The sequence below is a fragment of the Cadophora gregata genome (genome assembly GCF_030347475.1).
Source record: "Cadophora gregata isolate MNR1 chromosome Unknown scaffold_2, whole genome shotgun sequence".
In the NCBI taxonomy this organism is placed as follows: domain Eukaryota; kingdom Fungi; phylum Ascomycota; class Leotiomycetes; order Helotiales; family Ploettnerulaceae; genus Cadophora; species Cadophora gregata.
Window position 1 is genome coordinate 2,996,097 of NW_026695925.1, and position 15,219 is coordinate 3,011,315.

Consider the following 15,219-nt stretch of genomic DNA (forward strand, 5'->3'; position numbering starts at 1 on the left):
TGAATTCAAAACAAGATTCCTAGGATAACTATATAAATCTTCCACCTGCAGCATTGAATCCCAAAGAATGCTTCGCAGATATTCCAGGAAAAGAGAGCTTGGGAAGAGCCTCGTCACGTGGCTTGTGTTTAGCTCGGTTCGATTCGTGTCCTGCTCTGACGACTGATTTCATCTTGAGCTTCCCAGCAGCAACCTTTTCAACTTCCCAACATCAAACCTCCAATTTTGCCACCACCAACAATAATCCTCCGCATACCAAGACAATGGATCGCGCACTCGATGAGATTGTCGCCGAACGCCAGGTAAGCAATCGCGCTGCCGCCATCCTTGAATCATTCAGCCTCGCGTTTGAGGGCAGCACATTCTCAATCAGGACCACCTAGCTGACATTTCCTAGAGAGGCGGTGGCCGTTCCCGTGGTGGACGTCGCGGCGGACCTAGACAAGGACGAGAACGCACTGAATATCCTCGTGACGGCGTAAGAAAGGTACGATATCTGGAGTCACTGGTTCTTCAAATGAAAATGGAGGACGCATGCTAACGGATTTCCGCCTTACAGGTGCATACACCTCCTCCTCATCCTCACTCTCAATCCTCCTGCACTTGAAAATATACGTCGATACATTACATCCTCGTCTCAACTTCAGTACTACCTATGCGAATACACCGCTTGCTGTTACTCTTGAAGGCGCAGAGAAGTACATACTTGAATACCTCAGCTAACCCAAGCCTCCTCCTTGCGCACAGTCGACTCGAGAGGACAACAGGAATATTGACTCGTACGTCTTCTTGAATTCTGTACAAGAATGCGCCTCTGACCTGTAATAGAGAATGGGTTCACGACAAGTTTGACAATGACAGTATGAACCTCCCTCGTCTATTACCGGACTTGCACTCATGATTATCAGCCGGACGCCGAACAGCTCGTGCCGAACGAAGATACACCCCGGAACAGCAATAGTAAGCACAATCTGCTGTCCTATATGTTCCACTCGCTAATTCTGGGCAGCGACGCACCGTCAAGCAAGCTTCGTGTCGAGAACATTCACTACGATCTGACGGAGGAAGATTTGGATGTAAGGAAAAAGGGAATTCGGAGAATACACAACGAGACTAATAGATATAGGACCTCTTCAATCGCATTGGCCCGGTCCTGAAGCTCTCCTTGACGTACGATCGTGCTGGCCGCTCTGAAGGTATCGCGTATGTGACGTATGAATCCGCCCAGGACGCAAAGGCAGCAGTTCGAGAATTTGATGGAGCAAATGCGAAGGGTATGCCTGACATCATTCATAATTGACACCTATTCTAATTTTGTACAGGTCAACAAATTCGCCTGATTCCTATCCCATCTGGCCCGTCTGGCGGACGTCGTGCTCCTCCACCCTCCCGCTCCCTATTCGATCGAATTACCCCCGCACATCGATCCCGATCAGACTCACCTATCCGTCATTCCGATGTCAGCGGCCCGGCTCCAACTAATGTCGATCGCTATGTTCCAGGCGGTACACGCAGCCGATCCCGCAGTCCTCGTCCACGCAGAAGGGATGGCCGACGACCAGGTGCGCGCAGAGAGCGAGGAGAGAGAACTGGAGGCGGACGTGGTGGCGGTGGGGCTGGAGAGCGTGTTGCGAGAGATGGCAGACCTCGTAAGACACAGGAGGAACTGGATGCCGAGATGGAGGATTACTGGGGACAGAAGGAGAATGGCACTGGTACAGATGCTCCCGCTGCCGAAGCTGCCCCCAATGGAGACGACATCGACATGATTGAGTGAGCGCAACGCAGTTGTTTGGTTGCAAGTGTAGGATTACCTGGTTGGAAGGATGGTGTGGCAGCATTTGGTACGGATGGTTAGAGTGGTGCTCGTTGCGTACACTTAGACTATGTGATATGTGTAGAGGCTTGCACACACAGATGACTTCACAAAAAGCAGCTATGTTTCTTCCCTCCACGGAACTCTACTTCTGTTCATAATTGACTACGTTGATTGACCTACCAAAGCTCCAGGACTAACAGATACATCGTGCCAAGCACCATCAAATACAAAACTAAGTCACTCTCAACTGAAACATACCACGCGCCAAAGATTTTCAAACTACCCACCCGCCCATCAGAACCACCATCAATTTTTTGCAAACCCAAACTCCTGAAATACCCAGTCACCAGTCACCAGTCACCAGTCACCAGTCACCAGTCACCAAACACCTCTTCACCCAGTATGCCTACCACCAAACTTCCCTCCCCAGCCCAGTTATACCCAATTCACCATTCCTCGTGGCCAGCAAAGCTAGCTAGCTAAATCAATTCCTTTCTCAGCATCAGCTCTACCATTCCATTCTCTCTCTCCATCTCTTGCACTCCAACCCCATCTACCTACAAAGCGAATAAAAACAAGAGAACAGAACAGTACAGTAGCAAGAGTGAAAGAAAAAGAAAGGAAAGGCTCACTTACAACAGCGCCAGCGTCAAGTCGCCCCGGATACTAGCTTTCAACTGGATCTCGACATCGAGGTTGAGATCGAGACGGAGGCGGAGGTTACCTGGGGTGGAATAGGTGTGAGCGTGAGTTTACTTGGGGTTGGTGGAGGGGGGGTGTATAGTGAGATAGTGGAGGGACGGGAGGGGTCCTGTCTATGTATCTAGGTACTAACCAGAGCTATTCCCTCCTGAGCCTGGTCGTGGAATCGCTGGAGCGGTTACTGTTGGGAAATAGACTTCGTCAGTGCTGTGTCCTGCAAGCTACATATTGGAACCTGGCCAAGAATGGAACGGAAGACGACGATCCAAGAGGTACAGGTAAGTAGAATAGAGAAGGGCGAAGGAAGAAGGAAGAAGGAGAAAATCGGGAAGTGCACATACCAGGCGTGGGCGTATCCAAAGCACTCGGCATAGTCATCGGTATACTCATCTCATGGCTACTCTGCCCAGCAGGGAACGTGGTCTGCGCCGTAGTGTGCGTCTGTGTCACGGTGGTCGGTAGTTGCTGCAGTTGTTCTTGCGGTTGGGAGAGCAGCTGTGGTAGGATCTCCTGTGTTGGTGTTGGTGATACGGAGCCCGTAAGCGAGGGTTGTTGGACTTGTTGAAGAGCTGCTGCTGCTGCTGCTGCTGTGCGGCGGGATGTGGATTTTGTAGGGGAGCGTTTTTGGATCGGGGATTTGCTGGTGGTATTTGAAGTGCGTGGAGTGGTGGCGCTGGTTGGTTTGGATGAACGTGATGCCATGTTGTTGGGTTTGTTTGTTCGTTGGTGTCGAGGCTGACTTGACTGATCAATATGGAAGAGGGAAGGCAGGTTTGAAAGCGGATGTTACTACGGCTGTTAGTTATAAGGATATGGAATGGATAGTGGATGATCTTATGGCTTGTATGGACAAGGGATGCTCTTATAGGTATACTGACAGACTAGTTGGGACATCCTATGCTCAAAGAATCTGTGGAAGCGAGATCCTGAACTCAGAGACCTCAGCTGAAATCGAGAAGCAGCCCTGTGGGAGATAGGACCATTGGCTATGACATACATGGCGTTTTTGAAGTCTGGTAAGAGTCGCTGCAGTGTTACATTGGTTGTGGGTACCTGAATACTGCAGCTCTCCTCGACGATGTTGAACTAGACAGAGGAGACGTCGAGCTACAGGATTGCGTCATGCTGCTTTGGATATTGCCTCTTGAGTACGACAGATATCTTATGAAGTGTCCAGACTGGTCTGGTGCTTCTGATACGCAATCATTCACGTTCTCTCCTGAGCTAGGTCCGCGTCTGATTGCTTGCTCGCCTTAGTTGGTGAGTTTAGCTCACAGTTTTCAGTTGTCAAGTAACAGCTGAAACACTTCCACGTATTGTGAGAGCAGTAGCTTGCTATTTAACTGACACTGCATATTCACTACGACAGAAGATATTATTACCAAAAGACCGTCAAACACAAACGCTGTCGTTATACTGGTAAAAAGGGTATACAAAGCAGAAAACCAAAGATACAATGAAATGCTCCCAGGGTCGATCCAAGACCCCTCAAACTCCAGGACTCCTTGATCTTCCACATGCCTGAACCTCGTTTCCTACCCCTTATCTCCTTCCAGAAAGAGAGTTTGGTAATTGTCCCGATGTTACCATATAACCGCCCATCCTCGATAGTCATCCAAACTTACTCGGCTGCATCCGCCCAACCCCACTCAAATGCATCTCTGCGTGCATGCATGTCCATTTACCCCTCATGCCGGCACTCTGTGCACAACCAAATCGGGCAACGCCAGTCACGCGGCCTCCAAAACCAGTTCACCCCTGGGCTCATACATCGAACGAGATCAATTGCGGATTGCCAAAACCCTGATTTCGCCTCGACCTGCATGTGAAGATCGGGGCTAAGTTGCTTCAACGGCTGGCTTGCAGTATTGGATGCAAGGGGTTGCAAGAAAGTCTCCGGGTTCGGCAATGTGCTTGAATGCCGTGGATGTGGTATTGTGGCTTGAGGATAGGGATCATGAATAATGGATGTTGGCTTTTGGCAGCCATCTCGGATGGTCGGCTGGAGATCATGAGATGGCCTCGCAAGAGGAGACGGGATCTGTTCCTGGGGGGCTTGTCCTTTCTTCGCTGTGACAATACGACTCTGTCGGTCCAGGGTACATAGTGTTTGTTCTGACGATCGAAGCCATGAGATGCGACTTCACCCATACCGCATCCAGGACTCCGCAGGAGCTCCAACCTGGCTATGTCTCTCCAGAACTCTCACTTCCGCAGCGGCGTCTCTTCCCTTTCTCACACGAGCTTGAGATTCTTGCATTCTCTCCCTATAATGCTGCTCTAGAATGCTGCTCTAGTCTGCTGCAGCATCACTTCAACTGGAGATCCCGCGACTTCGCGTTCAACCGGTTCGCTGACTGGTAGCTCGTGGACCACTTCTGGCTCGTGAAATGTCTGCACTCTTATCAATGTGCCTCTGAATGGCACAGCAGTAAGTTCAGGACTGACTTGCTGTGTATCGCGCGCGTCTAGCTCGCTTTTGAACATGAATACCGAGTATGGTGACATTGATTCTTGGAATGATTGACTCGAGGCTTTCGAATTGGGAGCAGGCGAGCTCAAACTTTTGATCTTCTGGTACCTTTGGCGAATAATTATTACGCAACTGACAAATACCTTGATAAAATTAGTATCTTGGCGTGTTGAAAAGTAGCACAAGATAGAGGATACACACTGTAAAGAAGAGCGCCCCTCCCACGGCTATAGCCACGACGATGACAGTAGGAAGCTTTCGTGGGCTGCTTCCTGGTGCTGCGGTTGCAGATATCGGAAGTATCGCTTGGATGTCGCCCTTTGCATTCGGATCCCATTTCATTTGATGTATAGAGAAGTTTGAGCGCTCAAAATCGGCGATAAGATACCTGAGAACTGTTAGCTGGTTGTTGAAGGCACCTTGAAAAGAACACTCACGCTTCTTGGAGGAACGCTCTACCAAGTATGGTTTGACTGTTGTTGACTGCTCTTTTCAAAGGAAAATATCTGGTGGTATTCTGAACCAACGGCCACTTCGCGACTAGGTCGAAAGCTGCGTATGGAAGAACAATGTCAACATCGACCGCCAAAGTCGAGTTCGTAAGAGTAAACGTGACATTGGCAGCTTGCTGCACGAGCTTGTTGTGTAATGAATCATCAACGAAATAGAGTCCCGAGTCGTAGTCGTAAGTCAAGCCAAATGCGTCTTCGAATTGTCGGCAAACCTCGCTTGGGAGGTACAGGTACGGTACCGTTGAGTCGATCATTGCTGGAAATACGGATGATTTAAGACCTCTTATTCCGCCATTTTGTGATGAAATAGTGATAGCGTTGACATTCACCCCCAATTCTGAGCTGTTTTCATCATTGATACGAAATGTTAGATCGTTAGCAAGGAACAGCGAAGCATCGTATCCTCCAAGCGTTAGGCTTGCGAGAACTGTGTTGAACCGATATTTGTTGCCGGCGGTATATCCATAAGACAGAGAAGGGATTTGCTTTTGGGCTTTCAGATTTGCCATGTAGCTTTGCACGGGAGTGCTGGAAGCAGAGAAATTTGTTGCGGCGGGGTTGACTCCAAAGAGCCCCATGAAGATGTCCTTGGACGTAACTCCTCCCACAGTTTGATTGTCCAAGGCGGGTACACCACTTCCAACGTAACCTAGGGCAACAGTATCGCTTCCATAGGCGACGTCGACGGAAAGCCCAATGCTGTTTTCAACGGCGAGATGAAAAACTCCGCCTGCCGTGAAATTGTTCGGGGTCCTTATTTTGTGAGCCACGTTGACAGCGTTCTATTTGAGAATCACTTACCATGTAGAAGAGAAGTTAGTCTGGTAAATCCCACCTCTGCTATTTGCACAGTCTGATGGATCGCCCAAAGAGCATCCATCAGGAAGTACAACCAAAGGCTGGTTGCTGGCTGTTGATAACAGAACCCTGACCGTTTGTGGAGGTGAACCAACACGGAGGAAGAAAGAAGACCACTTGGTAAAAGTTAGTTCACAGAATTAAGGTTGATCTAAACAGTAGCAAATGAATGCACAGCTCAATAGGCTGTAGAAGTGGTTGAAGTTGAAGGCCACCTTGCATTCTGCCATATTGCCAGTTGATGGTACATATGTTTTGAGGACAACTCACTGGACCATCACTGCCGTCCCCTGGAAAATCATATGTCAGCATGCTCTGCAGAAAATAGGATCGAAAAAACGTACAAACTTGACTTGGAGGAACAACAAGAGGTGCCGGGGTGGCTTGCGACACTTTCGAAGAGGTCGATGTGGCAGCTTCACATGGTGGGAGTCGAAACAGCACATGGCCTATAGCAACGACTTGCCACGCTCTCCATGGAGTCATCGCAAAGAGTTGCGAAACATTTGAAGGAATAGACTCAAAGAAAGTTCATACTTAAGAAAATAACCTGGCCAGGGATCAAGCTCTGGATAAATTGAGTCTTGATAAGTTTGTGAGCAACAGAGTTTGGAAATACCTGAAACGTCTGGAACATATGTACTCTCAACCGGAAGAGTTTGTTGCAGAAGGTTGGAGCTACTCAGCTGAATGATTTGATCCTATTGGTCTGTTTGGCTTAGTAGAGTCAATGGGGACGGCTTGCATTGTTTGGCGAGTCCCAGAATATACCACACCAAGTAGTGAGCATGTAAATTTGGTATGGTGGTCAGCAACACTTTGTCGGAGCCACGGATGACCACGCCGCGAAGCGACTCCAATCAATCGATGTCTTAGGCGCGAGATGGGCGACCGGCTTCATGATTGAGTCGAGAGACGCGGTGAAGATTACATCCCATGCGGAGAATATCTCATGGATACAAGCCCATAAGATTGAGGCTCAATCTTAATTCCATCGCGGCAGGCGCAGCTCGTCAGCTCGGGATCGAATGACTTGAGAGACGTAGAGAATCATAAATGGCAACGTAACCTATTGTTGATGAGCCCTCGGGACTGGAGATGTCGATAGATTGACCTCAGACCCGCTCTCTGATTGGAGGTGAACCCGATTTGGGTGAGGCAATATTCGCGTTGGCGAGCAGTTGGAGACTTCTATGTGCCACACAAAAGAACGAACTTGAAACTCCAACGTTGTACCATGAGTTTCGAAAAACTTTTCATCACAATATCACCCTCCCACTTGAGGAATTCGAGACGGGAATTCTTAGCTGCCAATGTCCGAAGGTCGAAAGGGACGGGAGGAGCTGGGAGTAGGCGTTGGCAGATTGACAAGTGATTATACCAACGAGTAGCAGCTTGTTGGAGAGGGAAGTAGATAGACCTGCCCTGAGGAACTTTTGTATCAAAGACTTCTTTGAACCACCACGAGTATCGAAAGTGGTTGAACCATTTGTTGACAAGCGAGCGACAGTTGAGCGAAACTTGAGCGAGCCTTTCAGTCGAACCGCTTCGACTGAGGCTGCATCTGCAGAGATATGAGAGCATGATCTACAGACAAGAGAATGAGGCGATTCCGTGGAGGCGGAGAAGTCTTATGATGGTTGGCGATGTCGTGTGTTGGTTGTGATGGAAATGAAAGGCAGTCGCGAGGTTGATTTCGGTTGGTGCTGCGAAGGCTCGCGCCGCGATTGCCCCACCCGCTTGTCCATATCGGGTCACGTAAGCGAAAAGTTTGTCCTAAAAATAACCGCTGAGCTTACTCGACTAACAGTCTGCGCCTCCAAGACTCCAATACCCCAGCCCATCCTTCCCATTCCCCTCTTCGTTCCTGATAGTAGTTGACTGACGGCTGTGCATCATGCATATCCGTCCTGCAGTTATGGGGGCACCAAATCGGCCAAGTTCACATGCACCTAAATCCTTCACTTGCAGTCGCGTTATTTTTGTCCCCATTTTCTCATTTTGGCTTCGTATGACCTCGACGTTCTATCTGTTCTGCAGGTACCGTCAGGTCCGCAAACTGTGGCCAAGTAGAGATCCCTCATTTGTTCTTTGCCCAGAGTGGATGTAAAATTTGCCGGGTCTCTGATCTGATAGCAGTCTGATCGGCCCCCCCACGTACAACTCGAGGCACACTTGACCCCTGTGAGAATTTGGTCAAGATGCAAGATGCCGCTCAGCCTCTGTCGTACCAATAGTACCAACAAGACCCCAAAGCGCCGCAATGATATGTCATCTGAAGCTTTCCCAATTTATGTTTTGTTGTTTCATTTCTTCATTCAATAAGGTATCGCTATTCGCCATTCGTTTATTGGGTTGGAAGCCCTTTGTCTCAATGCGCATTCATAATGTATGTCTCGATAGTGTTCACTATCGGATCGTTGGCTCTCCTTCAAGTAGTCACATCGCACAGTCTTTCCAGTAATAGAGGTTAAAAGTCTCCATGTTCTCTTGTTTTCATTATACTGATAGATGGACAGCAGTACTAGTTGCGCAGAGGGAGCTCAACTCTACTATAACAGTATCGGAATCTGAAAGCCGGACGGCGAATCTGCCGCCATGTACAACAACCGTCACTTCAATTTTGGGCGAAAAATTTACAGCCCAGGCGGGGTCGTGTAGTCATACATTTACTGTCACGTCAACAATTCAACCAATCGAATCGAAAACGCATACGACAGCATCAGAAACGACATCTTCGATAGAATCGACGAGGAAGTCAAGTCTGACTCAATCAGCTGGCGCGACGCCGCCAACCAGTTTAGAATCTATCAGCCTCACCTCGTCCAGTACCAAAGTCGAGGAGACTCCAGCACAAAGCCCTACACCATCCTCGCCCACTAGTTCAACTAAAGTTGATTGTGTTGCGACAGTGACTTCGATTCTAGGGGAGTTTTTGGTTCTGGGAACGGGTTCCTGTAGTCAAACAGTTACAATCGTCAGCACAGTGAAGGGAACTTCCATCCTGGTGTCAACAAGTAGCACAAGCCGGACAACAGTTTCAACTTCTAGTGCTAGGGAAACACAGCTCTCCATTTCTATTTCCCCAACAAGTTCAAGTCCTTTCACTCCAACGGTTGTGAGCACTTCTTCGATATCCAATCCATCACCTGAGCCCTGTACAGCAACCATAACTTCAACTCTGGGCACGCCGTTTTTGCCGTTCCAAGGACTGTGTTCTCATACTGTTACTGTTGTAACATCTCCAGTTCAAGTGTCTCCGCCGCAAGCACCTTCAACATCAGAAGAGCAACCGCCTGTTCCCATCAACACAAGTGTTGATCTTGGTACGTCAACTTCAGCAACAATCTCGACCAGCACGACACTTGCTCCAGTCCCTCCACAACAACAAACCGAGTCCAGTGGTCCAAATGTTGGCCCCGTGAACACATCTTCAAGCACAACGCTCATCATAACGACCACTACAGAACAATATCCCCCACCGGCACCTGAAACATCCACGTCTCTCGCTCCCACTGCTGCAATATCAGCTCCTACAAGTCAGATTCCCCAGTTGCCGAACTCGCCCTCCACAAGTCTTCTAGAAGGGCCAGTTGGGACAACCTCCTCGCCGCTTGTTTCTGCAACGACGATCCACGATACACAAGTACCTCTACCTTCGTCTTCCATAGAGCCCGCCCCTCCTGGCTGTCCTACGGAATGCGCTGAGCCACAACCGACAAATCAGCCTATATCAGTTTCAAGTGTCTCGTCAGTTGTACCGATCCAAACCTCAATTGCAACAGAAAGCCAGGTTGTATCCCCGACTTCCGAGCAAGGACCTACCACGACGCAATTAAATGGCATTACAAGCTCAGAAGAAGTTTCGACACACCTTACGACACCTTCTCCTTCCATTCCTACCATCACCAACACTCCAACTCCAGGACCCATTATCATTGGATCTCAGACTATAAGCCAAGATACAGCATCGAACTTCATCTTCGACTCACAAACCTTAGTTCCTGGCTCCGCAATAACAGTGAACGGACAGCAAGTCTCGGCTGCCTCAGGAGGAGCAATAATTCTTAATCCAGCACCCCCAAAAGCTACACCCTCCTCTTCAGGCGAAAGTAGCACCGGTCCCGCACCAGCAATAGTCGTAGTTGACGGGACAAGCATCACCGGAAATACAGCTTCTGGATTCGTTATCGGCACGCAGACTTTGTTCCCCGGAAGTGCCATCACAGCTAGCGGTCAAGTCATAACATTGCCTTTACCAAATCCAACTCCTGCCCCCGTGCCAACACAAACTCAAGGTCCGGACACCATTCCTGTAATTCTTATTGGGTCCTCGACTTTCACACAAAACTCAGCGTCTGCTTTCATAATCGGAAGTCAAACGCTTTCGCCTGGCTCGGCTGTGACTATCTCTGGGCAGGTGATCTCGCTTTCACCTACGGGAAATGCAGTCATTGTCAATGGTGCCACGGCAACGCCAAGTCGAACAACTTTCTCAACCGAGATCCAAGCGCCTATTACTAGCTTGGTGGTTGCCGGACAGACTTTGACGGCTGGCGGGCGGGTCACTGTGGGCGGCGACGTCTTGAGTCTTTCGGGTGGAACTATCAAAATTATCGGAACAGTCACTGTCGGTGGTGGAGATGCGACTTTCACCGCAACGCCAACGGGAAAGAAGAAGAGCGCGGGTGTGAGAGTAGAGAGCAGCTCCTTGGTGTACATGACAGTACAGATATCTGTTATGCTCGGTTTGGGAGCGCTGGGGCTTTTCTAATAAGTAGGCGTGTACAGACGCTTCATTGTGCATTGCATGGGGAACGAGGAACGGAGTCATGGCATACATTTGGGGTTTGCACGTATAGACGACGATGTACTATTACTCAACCTAATATTCTGTATATACTTTTACAATCCAGTACAATAATTCAAGGTCCAATCATAAGTTCTCCCTTACCTCAGCATCTTCTTTGTTATCCAGCGCCGTAATTTCAGCTCAGATCTCTGGATCCTTCGTGTCTTATCGAGGAGCGACCACAATGACGAACCGCATTGATCGCGGAACGTTTCTGCAAATAAATATCCACTCTGCGAGAAATGAGCGTCAGCATGACATCGTATCTGACAAACTAGCAGAAATTACTCGAGTTTAACTCTGAGGAAAGCTGGCCGTGCAGAGTGCATTCCTAGATCCGGATTTATCCGATTCAATGGTGGCATAATCGACAGCTCGAAGCATCAAACGCAGCATGCTGGACACAATGTCTGCTCTGGCTCAGATTAGTGGAGTTGTAGTCCCTTGAGGCTCTTCGCTTGCTTCCAGCGTACTGGCTGCTCTGTTTGAAGCAATAGTTTCCATCAACTCATCATACTGCTGCAAACACCCCATTGTTCGATGGTGCCCTGGTCCAAGAGATCTCTGGAACCCCTCACAAGCTTCTATCCAGAGAACACGCGACTCTTCAAACTTCTTCTGATCTCTAAGGATCTTCGCCAGATTCCAGAGACTCAAAAGTGTCTCATAGTGCTCCCGTCCTCGCGCCTTCGTCCCTCCCTCCACAGCACGCCGCATCATTTCCTCTGCCTCGTCCAGCCGATCCAAATAGTGAAGCACCAACCCAAGGTTATTGACGCTCAACAGCGTCATCGGATGGTACTTTCCGAGAATTTCCTCCGTCCCCACAAACGAGCGACGCATCATCTTCTCCGCCGCCTCCAAGTCTCCCAGGTCTTTGAACAGCAGCCCGAGAAGATCTACTGTATCGAGCGTCTCTAAGTCATTCGGTCCTAGCAACTCTTCTCGCCCTTTGAGTGTTCTTTCGAGGACTTCCCTACACTTTTCATACTTATTGAGCTTCCTGTATATCATGCCAAGCAGATTCAGACTCCACAAAGTATCCTGGCTCTCGAAACCCAGTATCCGTTCTTGAGCTTCGGACGCTGCAATCGCAAACTTTTCCGCTTCTTCGAACTCTCCCCGATCGAATAAGCTGATTGCCAATTCGCTGGTACTTCGAAGCGTATCGACGTGATCCGAACCCAGTAAAGTTTGTCTTTGGTCGAGAATCTGGCGCCATGTTTCCTCGGCTAGCTGGAACTTTCCTTGAGCAGCGTACGCGACACCTAGGTTGCCCAACCATCTTAGGTTCTCCGATATGTCTAGCTCAGATCCCAGATCTGTAGTGGAGAAGTCAACTAATCGCTTTGCAGTTTTCTCGTAGTCAGAATAGCGACCGCATTGGAGCAGAAACTTTCCAATGATCTCATCGCAGGAATCAAGGTCATGTTTGTGCCATGAATTAAACCTCAATAAACCTCTTTCTTGAAGTACAGTGAGATTTTCATTATATGCGTCGATGTGTGAGAGCAGGACTTGCTGGGTAGGCAAAGGAATGCTAAAAGGCCCTTGCTTTTGGCTAGCTTCGAGAACGGCTCGGAGAACCGAGCTTGATCTGGGGAGAATATGTTGTCAGCATTTTGGAGTAAAATAAACGTATGCGAGATTTTCATACACTAGTGCATAACGAAGAGTCTCTTCGTCGGTACTCCGAAGGCGAATCCAGTCTTTGATCAAGGGATGAAGAGAAAGGTGGCAGTATTCGTCTTCGGCTCGTGACCAAGACTGAACGAGCGACATTTCGAGAAGGTCGTTCAAGATATCCACAAAATTATCAGCGTCCCACTGCATTTCACCATCTAAAACCACGTTGTCCGGGTTGAATCCCGACATTATTTGACCGTCCGGAAATGTGTCTCCAAGACAAGGTTTGAGACATTCAACCGGCCAGTGGTAACTTGCAGGCCAAGCTTGTGCTCTTTCGCTGTAGGCGCTAAACAGTTGCTCTGAGATGTCTTTACAATCGAAGAAAGCTAACAAAGTCAGTAAGTCCTTTTTCTCCTTTCCAGATTCTGAGGTTTCGAGAAGCTGCTGTAAGGAAAGCTCCCAAGTCGTAAAGACATTGAGTGAAGTCTCCTTCTCGTCCTGGGTAAGATGGCGCCGATATTGGGACAGCTGTGGTGTGTGCTTCATAATTTTGTCCCTTCTTTTGTTGTAGTGATCCATAAACTGGTTGAGACGAATCTTTTGCTTTCCGATATATGATCCGGCTTGGGTGATTGCAAGTGGGTGAAAGGCAAGCCGGCGGACAATGTCTTTGGAAGGAATCAGATCTGCGGCCGTTTGCTTCAGACGGCACTGCTTCCATAAGAGGTCCAGAGACTCAGCTTCGGACAATCCATCCAGTTCAACCAAATAGTCTAGGTCGCTAGCAAGGTAACTCGCGGCCGTGCTTCGTGTGGTAACGATAATTGAACCCTTATCAGAATCTGGGAAGAAGTCTTGAAGGTTATCAAAGCTCTTGACGTCGTCGTGATTATCAAAAACCATCAGCCAAGACTCTGGCCAATCTCGAAGTGTGTCTAGTATGAATGATACGAGTTCTGCTGTTGCGGGCTGGTCAGATCCTTTGAGTTTTGCAGCTATCGTTAGAAAGCTCTTCTTGACGGACTCCTGGGAACTGGCATCGGCCCAGAAGATAGCGCGGACTCCCTTTTTCTGCTCTCGACGGCAGTGTTCGAGCGCGATCTGAGTTTTGCCTTGACCTCCAAGACCACGAAGAACGAATACCTGCGGTCCAGCTCCAACTGAAATTCCCTTTTCGATTTTTTGGAGAATATCCTCACGTCCTACGAAGTAGCTGACTCGCCTGTTTGGAACCTCAAAGTAATCCCTGTCAGTCATTTTTACCACTGTCGGAAGGGGGGACATCATTCTTTCTTCCAACAATTCCGTCTAGGAGGTACGAATCAGCATGTTTTAATGTATTGCAGGGATCCTTACCGTGAGGCGTATTGCCTGAACTCCCTCAGCAATTTCTTCGACAGTAATTGCCACCCCTTCGACACTTCGTGTCAACTCATCGATGTCGTAACCGATTGAACTCAGAAGTGAGCTAAGGAATAGTTCAGTGACTTGCAAGTCATAAATCCAACTGGTTGCTATGATCCGGATGGTAGAATTCTCCATGCCAGTCTCATGGATGGATCAACCAGCAATTCCAGATTTTGCACTTACGTGTCTATTTCACCAACACAGAGCAAGAGGTTCATCTTCTCTCTTTCAAGATTGGCAAAGAGATCCTTCACTTCTTTCTCCTTCATAACCGAAGTAAAAGCCTTCCTCAACTTTACCCATTTGCTATCCGCAGCACCAATCTTGACCTTGGTCAGGACCGCCTGAAATTCGCTAACAAAAACTCCACAAGCAAGCAGATTTGACTCCATGGCAACGGTTTGGAGTGCTCGATTCTTGCTGATAAGATCGCACACATCGGCTAGCTAAATGTTATCAGTTTCTATTATGATTCCGGAAATGACATAGTCGACAAAAATAGTGATCAGGGGACGACCCACTCGTTGAATCTGTACCAGCTGCCTTCTGACTTCATCTGGGTTCTGGTACTTCGCATAGACATCACATGCACATCTGATGACTTCCCCACACTGCTCAGCTAGAGCTGTAGCCGCAGATACAGCGCCTAAGACCTCTGCCATCTTGATCGAGTTCTCGGGTAGGGGCCAGGGGAAGAAACCGTTCGTGTACGCTGATAGGTACTTGGACTGGTGAAATACAGTTTGCCGTTGGCGAGCCGGAATTATACCTAGTTTGCTGAGATAGAACGCATAAATTAAACTTAGAAATGGATGTCGTTCATGGTAACGTGTGGTACAAGATGCTGTGCGTTGTCACGATGCGGAAACTGGGGTGAGGCTGCAGAAGCGCCATGCATCATGCATGGCGTATCACAGGCGGGTTCGATCCTTCATCTTATTGGACAATCGGACCCAGTCTGGCCGTA

At 48.7% G+C, this 15,219-nt stretch overlaps 5 protein-coding genes across 5 annotated transcripts; 2 read left to right on the forward strand and 3 right to left on the reverse strand.

The window, feature by feature from the left end:
- Positions 1-263: 263 nt before the first annotated feature.
- On the forward strand, positions 264-1,777 carry ONS95_008274 (uncharacterized protein; the record flags this gene model as incomplete). Its single annotated transcript, XM_058501826.1, has 8 exons — positions 264-302; positions 398-487; positions 748-779; positions 829-860; positions 909-960; positions 1,010-1,076; positions 1,127-1,274; positions 1,323-1,777. 8 exons carry the CDS (start codon positions 264-266, stop codon positions 1,775-1,777), a joined length of 915 nt encoding a protein of 304 aa, XP_058363148.1.
- Positions 1,778-2,455: 678 nt separating this feature from the next.
- On the reverse strand, positions 2,456-3,310 carry ONS95_008275 (uncharacterized protein). Its single transcript, XM_058501827.1, has 2 exons — positions 2,863-3,310; positions 2,456-2,702 (listed from the first exon to the last, which is right to left on the reverse strand). Exons 1-2 carry the CDS (start codon positions 3,221-3,223, stop codon positions 2,650-2,652), a joined length of 414 nt encoding a protein of 137 aa, XP_058363149.1. The 5' UTR covers positions 3,224-3,310; the 3' UTR covers positions 2,456-2,649.
- Positions 3,311-4,801: 1,491 nt separating this feature from the next.
- On the reverse strand, positions 4,802-8,036 carry ONS95_008276 (uncharacterized protein; the record flags this gene model as incomplete). The annotated part of the gene is made up of 6 exons (XM_058501828.1): positions 6,709-8,036; positions 6,635-6,654; positions 6,308-6,480; positions 5,432-6,259; positions 5,196-5,382; positions 4,802-5,137 (listed from the first exon to the last, which is right to left on the reverse strand). Exons 1-6 carry the CDS (start codon positions 6,848-6,850, stop codon positions 4,802-4,804), a joined length of 1,686 nt encoding a protein of 561 aa, XP_058363150.1. The 5' UTR covers positions 6,851-8,036.
- A 151-nt stretch (positions 8,037-8,187) lies between these two features.
- On the forward strand, positions 8,188-11,305 carry ONS95_008277 (uncharacterized protein). Its single transcript, XM_058501829.1, has one exon. The coding sequence runs from the start codon at positions 8,847-8,849 to the stop codon at positions 11,136-11,138; it is 2,292 nt and encodes a 763-aa protein (XP_058363151.1). The 5' UTR covers positions 8,188-8,846; the 3' UTR covers positions 11,139-11,305.
- Positions 11,306-15,099, reverse strand: ONS95_008278 (uncharacterized protein). Its single transcript, XM_058501830.1, has 5 exons — positions 14,774-15,099; positions 14,436-14,698; positions 14,202-14,313; positions 12,874-14,153; positions 11,306-12,813 (listed from the first exon to the last, which is right to left on the reverse strand). The coding sequence occupies exons 1-5, from the start codon at positions 14,912-14,914 to the stop codon at positions 11,637-11,639; spliced, it is 2,973 nt and encodes a 990-aa protein (XP_058363152.1). The 5' UTR covers positions 14,915-15,099; the 3' UTR covers positions 11,306-11,636.
- Positions 15,100-15,219: the final 120 nt, after the last annotated feature.

What these genes read in the sequence shown, in the direction of transcription:
- ONS95_008275 (XM_058501827.1), bottom strand. Translation starts at nt 3,223, where the DNA reads ATGGCATCACGTTCATCCAAACCAACCAGCGCCACCACTCCACGCACT. An exon ending in TTTGGATACGCCCACGCCTG is followed by an intron (nt 2,703 to 2,862) that starts GTATGTGCACTT and finishes ATTTCCCAACAG; the next exon opens with TAACCGCTCCAGCGATTCCA.
- ONS95_008277 (XM_058501829.1), top strand. Translation starts at nt 8,847, where the DNA reads ATGTTCTCTTGTTTTCATTATACTGATAGATGGACAGCAGTACTAGTT.
- ONS95_008278 (XM_058501830.1), bottom strand. Translation starts at nt 14,914, where the DNA reads ATGGCAGAGGTCTTAGGCGCTGTATCTGCGGCTACAGCTCTAGCTGAG. An exon ending in AGCTGGTACAGATTCAACGA is followed by an intron (nt 14,699 to 14,773) that starts GTGGGTCGTCCC and finishes GATAACATTTAG; the next exon opens with CTAGCCGATGTGTGCGATCT. An exon ending in TGTGTTGGTGAAATAGACAC is followed by an intron (nt 14,314 to 14,435) that starts GTAAGTGCAAAA and finishes ACTATTCCTTAG; the next exon opens with CTCACTTCTGAGTTCAATCG.